The sequence below is a fragment of the Dermacentor silvarum genome, chromosome 5, assembly GCF_013339745.2.
Source record: "Dermacentor silvarum isolate Dsil-2018 chromosome 5, BIME_Dsil_1.4, whole genome shotgun sequence".
Lineage (NCBI taxonomy): Eukaryota > Metazoa > Arthropoda > Arachnida > Ixodida > Ixodidae > Dermacentor > Dermacentor silvarum.
Window position 1 is genome coordinate 16,051,679 of NC_051158.1, and position 12,906 is coordinate 16,064,584.

At 46.1% G+C, this 12,906-nt stretch overlaps 1 protein-coding gene across 2 annotated transcripts in view; it reads left to right on the top strand.

Moving 5' to 3' along the window:
- Positions 1–12,906, top strand: part of LOC119452946 (nucleoprotein TPR-like) — a 134,634-nt gene that overhangs the window by 111,300 nt on the left and 10,428 nt on the right. For both annotated transcript variants that reach the window (XM_037714907.2, XM_037714909.2), the window contains exons 46-48: positions 3,420–3,515; positions 7,794–7,974; positions 9,116–9,252. In XM_037714907.2, coding sequence (XP_037570835.1) covers positions 3,420–3,515; positions 7,794–7,974; positions 9,116–9,252 — 414 coding nt within the window. The remainder of the gene's footprint in view (positions 1–3,419; positions 3,516–7,793; positions 7,975–9,115; positions 9,253–12,906) is intronic.

Sequence of the window (12,906 nt, forward strand, 5' to 3'; positions counted from 1 at the left end):
TCAGCATGTCTTATCTTTATGGTGACACAAATTGTGGCCCCTTTAGTGGCATCGTCTGTCTTGGCTGAGCTTAGGGGCAGGGAATGCGTTGAACACATGCCATCTCCCATCGAAAATGCCTATTTTCAGCCTGCCCTTATAAGATATTCAAGCAATAACTGTAGCTCACAGTGTCGGGTAACGGTAATTACCAGATTAATGTGCACCTTTTTTGTTTAAAGAAAATTGAGCTGCAAATTGCCTGCACCGGTGTAATCGGACACAAGACCCAAACCGCCTTCACGGTGTTCATATGCTTTACCGCATAACACTTATGTACTGTGGCAAAGGTGACTAAAAAAAACCCTGTGGCGAACCTGACTTTAAAAAAGACCGACCGCCATGGAGCAGCACATAATAGACCCTTGGCATTTTATTGCGATAGGAATCATATGGACGCTTCAATCGAATTTCTGCCATCGCCGTGAGGTTCCGTATAGATTCCAAGGGCGATAAAATCGTCGCCGCGCGCCGTATGTGCGAGTGAAAGCGCGCGGGGGACGCACGCTGTCACGGAGAGCGAACGAACGGCGGAAAGCAAACGCGACCGCAGCGCGGAAGGCCGTGGGGGGAGGGAGGCGGGGCGATGCTGTGCTACGGCACCAAATGCGTATCTTGCAACCGGGCGCAAGTGGAATTGGCAACGCAATCTTCCACGCGAAAGTAAAAAAGCGGGATGGCAGCGCAGGAGGGAAGGGGTGGGAGGGGCAGCAGCTTCTGCTCTGCCAACAAATACGCTTGCACTGGCTGTGATGGCGGTCGCCCGCACCGTCTCTTATCTCCACACAGCTCTGACCTTTGTATGCGCTGTGCATTCGCCGCTCAGTTTCCGTTGAAGTGATAGACCGCACGATTCTTCGCCCGCTGCGGCGGCTGCGCTTGCTGCCAGCGTTTTGACAGTCGTTGTCTGCGGTCATTCATTGTGATCTATTCATGTTTGCTTGTGCACGATGACACCACGCTTGTCAATTCAGTTAGAAAGCGAATGTGTCCAAGTTTATGCAGCTGATAAAACTACTATCCCTACTCCGAATAGCTCTCTGCTGATTTGCTATCGCAATTGATGCTTCGCCTTTTGGGCGAAACTGCGACATTTTTTTTCTTACTAAAAAATTAGGTGCGCATTACATTTATACTTTGTTTAACAGCTTTAACGTAATTTGTACGTTAGTTTTCTACTTAGGACACATCGAAAGTGGGCATACGTTTTTACGGTGGTGTGTTAGAATCGGGCAAACACTGCCAAATGAATCAGGGTGAGTTCTGGCATTTTTTTCTGCATCTTGTATAATTCGAACTGCTAGATAGTTTGGTACATTTCTATTGTGTTATCGCTTTCGCGAGATTTTATGTGACTGTATGGGACGTGTCGAAGTATGCAGCCGATAATGTACCTGGCACGGTGTTCATAGAGCGCCTGAAACACTGGCAGCTGTATAGGCTGATCCATCCGGTGCTGAGTCATGCGAATCCTGGCAAAAGTGATAGTACAGTGCAGTCCACTTATAACGATATCGAGAAAAACGAGAAATCCGATCGTTATAACCGATCATCGCTATATCTGGACTGCCGAATAAAAAAATGCCGAAAATACCTGTGCAGTCCCGAAACCGAAACTGCCACTTGCGATAAAAAAATTGACGTTGTAGAAAGTAGGCGGTGAAAAATAAAACTTTTATTTATAGCTCTAAATAGCGCCTCAATCGTTAGGCACGCTGAAATCTGCACTTGCTTTCGCGGAAGTTTCGGATTCACAACCGCCGTGTACATCGCGTCCATCTGCTGCGCGAACACTGGCGGCTGTAATTTAGCGTGCATGAATTCAATGAGCGACTCGATCAACGACGTTGCACTTTGGTTGAACCTCGGGGTCGGTGTCAAAGACGGGCCATTGTCAATCTCGTCGTCACCTGCCGTCGCACAACGCCGCCGTCTGTCGCGACAACGTTCGCCCTGTCGGAGTGCTCTTCGCAGAACGAGGCAGCACTATCAGCACTTACAAACTCCTCCATCGAAGCACTGCCTTTATGATCGTCAGTAGCGACATCTTCCTAGAGTTCGGCAATGCCAGCGGCTTCCACCATGTTGGTTTCACCCATGTTGGTTTCGTCCCGGCGCACAAAGTCCGCCTTTTCCGTTGATCGGCATGGACACTGCTTCTAGCCTTCATGATCGTGGCGCTCCCAGTTTTCATAATCGTCGATATCATCCACTGCGCGAGCTCGTACTTCGAGTCTTGCAAAATTTGCAGCTTCGTCTCGAGAGACGCAGCTTTGCGCTTTGTCGGCGCACCTCCCGCTGCTTCCGCAGTGCATTTCCGCGCTCGCTGAGAGAGGGACAATGTAAAGGGAGCGTAGGCCGCGCAGGCGCTGCTTGCTTATCGCTTTCTCCCCCCTCTTGCAAAATCAGTTTCGTCTCAAGGGGCGCACCTGCCGCTGCTTCCGTTGAGAGAGTGCGCGGCAGGGAGCGCAGGCGCCCCTCGCCAGAGGAGGCGTTGCCTTCGCTTATCGCCTTTTTTCCGCCCTCTCCTCGCGCGACCGCCGGTGACACGCGGGGGCGAAGCAGCTGGCGCCATCTTGTGCACACTTTACCAACTTGCGATGCTCTCCGTGGCTTTCGCAATCGGCGCGCGGGCGGGATGCGCTGCGCGGTAATGGCGGCAGATACGAACTCGCGTAGGCAAACTTTTCGCCCCGTCTCGGTTGAAGGCAACGTAGGAACGCAATTTTCACGATTATTCTGCATGAAAAACACCGCCCAGAAGCAAAATTTCAATCGTTATATCCGATATGCAGTGAATAACATATCGTTATATATGGTTTTTTTTCTCATTGCCCTAATGCATAAGTTGATACTCTTAGCTCGACTCATCGTTATAACCGATATATTGTTATATGTGGTATCGTTATATGTGGACTGCACTGTAGTATCTCCCCAAGTGATTGACCGAAAATACCAATCCAGATTGTAGTCGAGCACAAAATGAACTCACAGGAACCTTCACGAAAACTGTGCTCTGTCACCATCTTGTGATGGTAAGGATGCTGCGTCTTAACAGTAGGCTGTTGCCAATGCTGCAAGCACAGTTTCGGTTCCGAATTTATATTCACGAAAAAAAGATGCGCATTAGATTTGGGCAAGTGCCAAACACAGTGTTAGTTAGCATGTCTTAATTGTTTGAATTTTCAGATAAATTTTTTTTTTCAAGTTCAGCCAAATATTGCCGATAAATAGCATTTGAATTTAAAACCTGCTAATGTGCTACTTAGACAAAAACAACTGGCACCTAAATGGTAAAAAAAATAGCTTCCGTGTTAAAAATACTTGTAAAAGTGATTTATATGGCTAATTAATCATAACATACACGGTTATGATTGCAGGTGTGGGAGTAGATGACACACGGATGGACCTTTCACACTTTGAGGAAGGTGGTGGCCGCAGCGTGCCGTCAACCCCACTGCAGATCTCTCCAACTGGTAAGCATTCATATAAATCACGTTTAAAAATTGGTGCACAAAAAATTGCTAATAATCCACACTAAAGGATGCACACAAAGAGGACACCAAGCACATCGTGTCCTGTGCCTGTGTGTTTTTTTTTTTTTTTTTGTGCATATGTAACTCTTTCTTGTAGGGGTGTGCAAATACTGAATAGTAGATTTCGAATTGAATATCGAATCGAATCAAGAAAATGAAATCGAATGTCTATTTGAATGTCAGAAAGTTTAACACATACTTTTATACTTCCAAATTTTGTGCAAAAATCACAGTGCTGCACATGCTCAGGAGGCTAATCACATTACTTAACAAGAATCTTGCTAGCTATGAGTAATTTAGGTACCTTTGAATTGAGATGCATAGTATGCTCTGCTCTTATTAAAGGTAACACCAAATTAGTATACCAGCACTGGAAACAACTGAGTTTGTATACAAAGGTCTGGAAAATGTTTTTTTATTGATAGAATGTCTGTCAAATAGAATTAACCCCCATATTCAGAAATGCATCTTAACTCAAAGCCCACGCTTGACTTGATTTAAACTACGCCTGTCGGGAATGCACCAAAGGAAACGCAATGAGCGCCTTGGGCACGTTCACTCCATTTATATCAAGTCAACCATGGGCCTCAAGTTAAGGTGCATTTCTGAATACGGGGGTAAGTGCTTTCTTCCCTCTGAAGCTTGAAATAGCGAAGTTGTCCTAAATACCAATAGAGCTTTCAGTTTAATAGTGGGCCATGCTGTACTCAATGGCAGTCTTCTATTGCTTAGAAAGTATTGCTTTCCTGTTTTCATCCAGAAAACAGGAGGTATGTTCATCTTTATAGCAGGTGGTTTTTGTGGGTTATCGTCAGCTCGTTAAAGGCAATCTGCATGACAGACAAAAGTGGCAAATGCACATCACGTCACTCAGCACCACTCCGCGGTCATGGGTGCCACACGTGTTGACCGCGGTTGGTGCTGACGGTAAAAAGTTTTAAAATCGGGAGGCCCACTACAAGCTCACATGGTGCCTCCCCCTTTCTTCTCGTCAGCATCCATCTGCGTCTGTGTAAATGTGTCTGCAGCCGACGGTCAGGGCATTGTAACATGATATTTTCGAGCCTGCCATGTGCTTCCAAAGCTAGTCCTGTGAGGGGTCGCTCGAAGCTACGAAAAGAGACCATTGTGCACTTACCAGGGGTGGGACTCTTGCGCCAATTGCGCCATTTTGATACAAATGCAGATTCCTGCGCCAAACACAGAATATTGACCGAAATTGCACCACGCTGCGCCAGAACGGTTTCGGCATATGTGCTCCGGCAGTGGTTGCGAACAGCGAGCGGATTCAATCTCTGAAATAAAGTGCGGCCAGACCGCACTCTTTTTCGGAGAACAGCTGAGAGTGGCCGTGCGCGCCGGCAAGTCACCGGCGCGCGCGGCCACTCTCGGCTGTTGTCACTGCTGTCGGAATGGCCAGGAATGCGGTATTTAGAGTGTACTAGAGTATGGTTGAGTGGGCCGAACGATGTGGCGCTCCCCCAGCTTAGGCGCAAGATAACGAAAAGCAGGCTTAGGGCACTGCGAGCGAACTATATAGATATTAGGGAGGTGCATGCTGTCGCAGGTTCAGCTGGCGGCCGTCTCTGTCCCCAGGGTCAGTATACCGTAAAAATATTCCAATCTGTTTTTATGCCCACATCGGCGAGTCCTGAGGTATTTTGACATGTCGCGAAGGGCTAATTGCAGATTTGGAATAAAAAGTCGCAGTTTTGCCCGAAAGGCAAAGCATTGATTGCGATAGCAAATTAGTAGACATCTATACGAAGTAAGGATAGTAGTTTTGTTGGCCGTATAAACTTTAAACATTCGCTTACTAACTAAATTAACAAGCATGGTGTCACGCGAACACAAGCAAACAAGAACACGTCTCACTCGATGACCGCAGAAACTGGTTGTCTAAGCGCTGGAGTGAGGAAGCGCGGCAACAGCAGCAAGCAAATTGACCTTCGTGCTTCCTCTCGGCTTCAACTCGAGCTAAGCGGCGAAAACGCAGCGCGCACAAAGCTATGAGCACTCGCACTCTGTCGCCATCGCAGATCGCTTCCAAGGTAGGGCCCGTGCTGCTGCGCCATACGCAGCAGCCGCCGGAGAACGTCCCCCTTCCTCCCCTACCGCCACGGTGCCTTGCGCACGACCAAAGACAGTGCGCTTCCCCCCTTGTGCGTGCGATACTGAGCCGCCATCGTCGGCTCGCCCCTCGCACGCTTTCACTCGCACATACAGCATACGGCGCGCGGCGCCGATGTTATCGCCCCTGGACTTTACACGGAACATCACGGCGACGGCGACAGCCGAAGTGTGCCTGGAGTGTCCATATAATTGATATCGCAATGAAGACAGATTGGAGCAGTTTTACGTTATACCAACCCAGGGTTCATTGCAGCTCTCTGGGTCTGTGGTGACATATGGTGACCCAGAAATTATGTTAGTGCGTCAATTCGACTGCATCATTTCGGAACATTTCACGCTATCGTCATGAGCATCAGCACGGGAATATAAAGTTCGATTGTAATTCCACCGATGTTTTCGGCTTTACAGGAAAACAAACGCCGTACCGTTGCTCGGCCCACTCTTCCATGTTCAAGTACGCTATAGCTACAAAGCATGCTTCCATTACGTGCTCTCTGTTGGTTAATTCTCTGTTTCATCGTGGTTTCAAAGTGTGTTGCCATATTCATTATTCCACCAAAATTCAGATTGGCCTGCTCCAAACTGCTCCAAAATGAAATTTGCTCTGCTTCAAGTCGCTCCAAAATACAATTTGGTCGGCTCCAAACTGCTCCAAAACACAATTTTACTTGCTCCAAAAATTGCTCCGAAATGACATTGGGCAGTCCCATGCCTGGCCTACGAACAGCGTTAGGAACGAGGAGCCACCGTCATTGTGCGTTCATCCCGTGCATTTGCTTTCGTTGGCGAGGCAGTTTGTCGGCTTTCTGAGAGTCACATGGCCACTGTGAAGAGATCTGCATTAATTCGCTAACCAATACTTTAGTCGTCGACACTCGATGATGTAACTCTGATTAGGCCTAATGGGCTAAAAGAAAATTCGCCATTTGCCGATGTGATAATGGTCTGTGCTCTCATGTACGTAGAAGGCTCCAAACTGCACGAATCTGCGTGCGTGAATGCTGAAGTCGCGTATTCAATGCTATCAGCGTGCCTTCCGCTTGCTAATTGGCCCGATCGTCGCACATGCTTCCGTGCTTTCCACATGTGCTGATTTTGTGGTTCCCTCTGTTCGTATAGCCCGGATGTGTGTGTGTCAATCACCGAACAGCCAGCAACACAGCCTGCATCAAAGTTTTCTTTTATTCTTTCTTTATTAGTTCGTCGAGTTTTATGCAGGAAGTCCCTGTGCTGCAGCTCCTGTATAGAATGTAGAACTGCGTTATCTCGTGGCAACATGTGAAAAAATATATTGGAAGAAAATCTTGCAGTAGACTGCTACTGCATAACTAATTTTAACCTTTCAGAAGATTCATCCCAATGCAGTCATAGCTGTTCCACCCCTGATAGCTTTTTCATGTGGTCATAACATGTGCATGTTTTCTTTTTGTTATTTTAGTTTTTGAGATAAACTACAGTTATACCTCCTTGTCATGAAGTCGCATCTGACTGAAATAGTACCTTTGTTATTTTTATATTTAATTCATGATATCTGCATACTTGCCAACTTTTATTATTTTTTCGTAATATACCTGACTTTTAGCACTCGTTTACGATTGCCGTATTGGCACAAATAGTTTTGGTTAGTCAGTGTTTTTTTTTTTTTTTTTCAAGTTGTAAGGTTGGCAGGTCTGCATCTGGTGTTTCATCACATCCATGTTTGTTTTATTGAGATTCGACTACCATTTATTTGCATGTATGGCTTTGTGCCCAACTCATGTGACGCATGTGCTGTTTCAGGCTTCTTTATTATTTTTTTATTATTATTTTTTTTTTTTGAAGAACAGTATGTGTGCAGTAAAATTAAGTGATACCACAGTCACACAGGGCACTTTCAATCACAATCAAGCCCTATTAGGATTTAATTTCTCAATCACGATTGGCTTCCTTCATTAGCTTGCACAAAGGAGCGAATTGTGATCGCGAATCTCCATCCCAATAGGGCTCGATCACGATCGAAAGTGCCCCATCTGGATGGGAGTATAAGCTCATTTCAGTGGCATAAAGATATTTGAAAGACATATTCTGTGCATGCCCGTTGCACAGAATCGCGAGACACATCGTTGTTCCAAGGAGAGCCAAGCGTGGTTGAGGAAACCCCAGAGGAAACACCCGAAGAAGAGGCGGCCTCCCAGGAGGAGGAGGAGGAGGAGGAAGAGCCGGGACCACTCGCCGTGAGCAGCCCACCCACTGTCTTGGTCACGGAGGCTCCAGAGTCCACTGAAGGGTACGGGGTCAATGTTTTACCAAGCTACATTCTGCATGACTTGCTATGCCACCGTGATAACAGCGATGCATTTGTCTGAAAGCAGCGATGGAAAAAGAATACCAATACTGACACATTTTTGAAGCTGTAAAAGCTCTATCGCACATGTTTCTTGCTAGCGAGTATGAAAGTTTGGAAATGTCAAATATTTTAATTAGATGCTAAGGTTGGTCTCAATATGCCATACCTGGCATCATAAACATTGTCGAGATGTCATGACACAAGGCCGAATTTGTCGACGTTGTGTAGCGATAACGCTACGTATGTCGATGTTGCTTATAAAAAAAAAATATCAACAAGAACATTGTGTGCTCATATCCTTCGGCTACACTCGCATGTGGCAGCCACAGTGATAGCAGAAATGTAGTGAGCCAGCGTATTGTGATGTCATGATGCATGGACCTTCTTGGTATTGAAACTGAAACATTCTAAAACCATGTATTGATGTAAGTTATTTAACATGCTTTCGCGCCTATCAGTATTTTTATTTATTTTTTAGGATTAAGAGGTTTGTACCTTTATTTAGTGCAAAAAAAAAATGACAAGTAAAACAATGTGCCAACACATGGTGACATCTTTTAGAGCTGAGAGACGGGGGCTAAAATGTAATGTCAGAAGAAGCTATGGACTGTGCGGCAAGTGAAGGTACGAAAAATTATATGTTAGCTGTTAAGGTGTAGTGCTAATATACAGAAAGACAGTCCCATTGATTAGAGATCACACAGGTTTAGGTAATAATGAAGAGGGGTTAGGAAGGCTGTGAATGCCTAGTTAGGTAAGCAATGATCTTTGACGATGACTAGATGAATTTTATTGGAGGAGAAACGTAGTTGAGGATGGCAGATCATTAGAGAGTGATTAGGATTGGAAAACGGCAGTGTAGGGTTGCTTCATTCGACACAGAACAAGGAAGCAAACAGAAGTATTTCAGAGGCTGATAATGATTGCGATGATGTTGGAGAACACATGTGGTTGCGGTATTAGTTGCAAAGTATTTGTGCTAATTGCTTTTGATTGCAGAAGAAAGGGTATTTGCACGTTTCTCTCCGAGCTCCATGACTGCATTGCTTTTATAATAATGTGGCATGCATATGGTTCCTAGGCCTTCGTCTGCCATCGTAGTTTCGCCGATTGTGGAAGAACCTCCTGAGCCAGAAGAGTCATCAGCAAAGGCAGAGCCAGCAGTCATTCATTCATCGCCACCCACTATTGTCATCTCACCTGTGCCTGTTCTTGAAGGTAAGTGTGGCACAATGGAGTCATTTCGTGCCCTGTTTAGAATCTCTAAAGCATAAATGTATGTGAGTGTACCCCGCAAGCACATAATTGGTGTCGTTCACTTCTGCACATTTTCTGAGAACCACAGATGTCTGCACAAAGTGAGTCGTATAGGCTATGTGGGAGGCATGTGACGCTCATCACTATGCTATTTAACTCAGCGTCTGGTCATGGCATTTCCATTTGAGGCCAGCAAACATACCTGGCAGCGTCACGCATATTAACAGTTGCTGTCACTTGCTGCTGTCTTTAGTACACAGATAGCGTATGCATGCAGTCAGGTGTTCTGTTTACGTCAGTGGAAAGCTCAGCTAGTTGCTGCATACGTGATAGATGGGGATTCAGAGTGAAATGCAGTGGACAAGAAGAGAAATGTATACACAGACATGTCAGGTTCCCATGTTCAATCAGCATACACTTCCAAAATAAAAAAATGAAAACGTGTTTTCAAGTTGGCTCAGTGTACAAAATTTGTATCATATATTATGCACAGATATTTATATTTTTCCTTGTAATAATATCATGAGATTGATTCATAAATTTGTAGGAGTGTTCAAGTAGTGAAATATTCTAATCGAATTGAATAGTGTTGGTACCCCAAATTGGCAGCGTGCATTCTTTGGGTGTTTCCCCTGAGGCAGCCACTTTCATCAGTGCTGCCTAGATGGTGACGGGGCCCGACACTGACTGTGACGTGCAAACAAAGTAGCTCACTTAAAAGTGACAACCGCAGCCCTCCGTGGAAGCGGTAACGAGCGTGAAGGCCATTCTCTTGACCCCAACAAGCTGACCATCATGGAGAGCAAGAAACCAGGTCGACGACTTCTGTGGAAGGAGCGTGAACCCCCTTTTTCAAGTGTCTTGTCCTTTCTTCGAAGGTTGGATATCAGAGGTGGAGTTCTGTGAACAGTACGACCTCTCTGATTGGCTGCAACAAGGTCATCGAATTTCCTTGTGTAGGGAACTAGGGAAGAAGAACTGCTTAAAAAGGACCTCTCGAGTGTGACTTAGAGAGCTCCGACTAGGATCTGACTACTTGTTTCAATATGTAAATACACTTTTTTCTTTTCCTTCAACTCCCGGACATACCCATTCCTATGCCTGAAGGATTCCTGGCCTAAATGCTACCCCAAGGCACAACGATAGAAATATTCAAGGAAAACAACCTCCCAATGTTGAGTTGAATGTGGAATGTTTTAACTTTCTAAACAAATATTAAGGTTCTGTGAAGTCCAGCTGACAAAAAAAATGTCATTTAAGTTGTGTAAAACAGACGTTGCTGTAACAACTGTGCATCAAGCCAACTGAGACATTGGCCGCACGATTTACGGCAGTCATGCAATTCCCATGTGATGATTCATAATAGTAATGAGCAGACTGCCCCATCACTGCCCTGTCGTTTTTTAAGTGCCAGCACACCAGGCTGATTGAGCTGTTCGTTTATACATGGCACGTTTCAGAGCACTGCAATTGTGGCACATGAGCGGGCATGTCACATGCTTTTTATTTTCTTATTTCTAGGGCTTTCTTTAGGCTGCAATGATTATGCAACAAGTAGAAAGTTAGAACCTGCTGAATTAGATGTTTCCTAGAGCGTTGTACAACTTTCTCAATCTAGGTTTTGCCCTAAAGTTGATACAGTAGAACCCCGCTGACACGTTTTTCACGGGACCGTAAAAAAAACCCGTAAGAGCCGGGAAATGCAAGAGCCAAGAAATTGAAAAAAATTGAGAAATGAGAGTAGTGGTAAACTGCACACAATTGTATTTTAGTTCTTACGTTTGAAAAAAAGTTGCAGTTTTGCAGAAAGCCGAAGCATCGATTGCAATAGCAAATTAGTAGACAGCTATACAAAGTAAAGATAGCAGTTTTATCGTCCTTATAAAGTTGTAAACATTCACTTATTAACTCTATTACATGGTGTCAGCACAAACAGGCAAACATTAACATATCACACTAGATGAGCGCAGGCACTCGCTGTTCAAACGCTGGCATGAGGAAGTGCGGCATCAGCAGCGAGCGATGTGACTTCCGTGCTGTCTATTGCAACAACGCAAACTGAGCGACAAGGACACACAGCACGCACAAAGCTACGATCCGCCGACGCACCTACACTGCCTGGACTCTGCCCCCAATGCAGATAGCTTTCAAGATACGGCCCGCGCGCTGCCGCGCAGTACGCAGTTGATGCCAGAGTACAACGACGCCCGCTATTCCCCCCCCCCTTCCTGGTGCCTCGAGAGCAACGGAAGAAGGCGCGCTTCCTCCCCGCATTTCGTTCTTGTGCGCGTGAGATTTATCCGTGGTCGTCGGCTTCCGTCACACGCTTTCACTCGCACATATAGTGCAGTCCACATATAACGATACCACGTATAACGATATATCGGTTATAACAATGAGTCGACCTGAGTATCAACTTATGCATTGGGGCTATGAGAAAAAAACCCATATAGAAGGATATATTATTCACCACATATCGGATATAACGATCGAAATCTTGCTTTCGGGCAGCGTTTTTCATGCAGAATAATCGTGAAATTTGCGTTCCTAAGTTACCTGTTCCCAAGACTGGGCGAAAGTTTGCCTACGCGAGTTCGTATTTGCCGCCATTACCGCACAGGGCATCCCGCCCGCGCACCAATTGCGAAAAGCCACGGAGAGCATTGCAAGTTGACACAGCGTGCACAAGATGGCACCAGCTGCTTCGTGTCCGCATCGCCGGCGGTCGCATGGGCGTTCAGAGGAGAGGGGGGAAGAAAGTAATAAGCGAGCGGCCCCTGCGCGGCCTACGCTGCCTTTACAATCTCCCGCTCTCAGGGAGCGCGGAAATTCGCCGCGGAATAAGCGGGAGGTGCGCCGACAAAGCGCCAAGCTGTGTCTCTCGAGACGAAGCTGCAAATTTAGCAAGACTCGAAGAAGTACGAACTCGCGCAGTCGATGATATCGACGATTATGAGAACCGGGAGCGCCACGATCATGAAGGCTAGAAGCAGTGGCCTTGCCGATCAACAGAAAAGGCAGGCTTTGTGTGCCAGGACGAAACCCTCATGGGTGAAACTAACACGGTGGAAGCCGCTGACGTTACCGAACTCTGGGAGCACGTCGCTACTGACGATGAAACAGGTGGTGCTTCGATGGAGGAGTTTCTAAGTGCAGGTAGTGCTGCCTCGTAGGACATGCTGCCATTCAAAGGATTGCTATTGGCGTCACCATAGCGGTCATGCACGTATGTGCTGACTGGTCAAGTTTGAATTATCCGGCAAAGGCCAGTATAAGGATAGAAATAATGAAATTTCGGGGCCATAGCAATGAATGAGTGCCGGCCGGGACCTTCAGTCAGGAACGAATTAATCCAAAAATCGAATTAACCGGAGTCGAATGGAAGCCGACTGTATATGCCTGTAACGAAAATCAGATATAGCAAAGTTATTTTCGTGCAGCCAAAGGTTCTACTGTTTTAGGAGTTCTACTGACTCACTCTGCATAAACTTTTGATGCTGACTGTATAGGCACGCCTATGCACCCACGCCTCTCTTTGTGCTTTTTTCACTGACCTGCTGTCAGTCACATTTTCTGCACTGCTTTTATGTATGGATCACTCTGAAACATATCTTA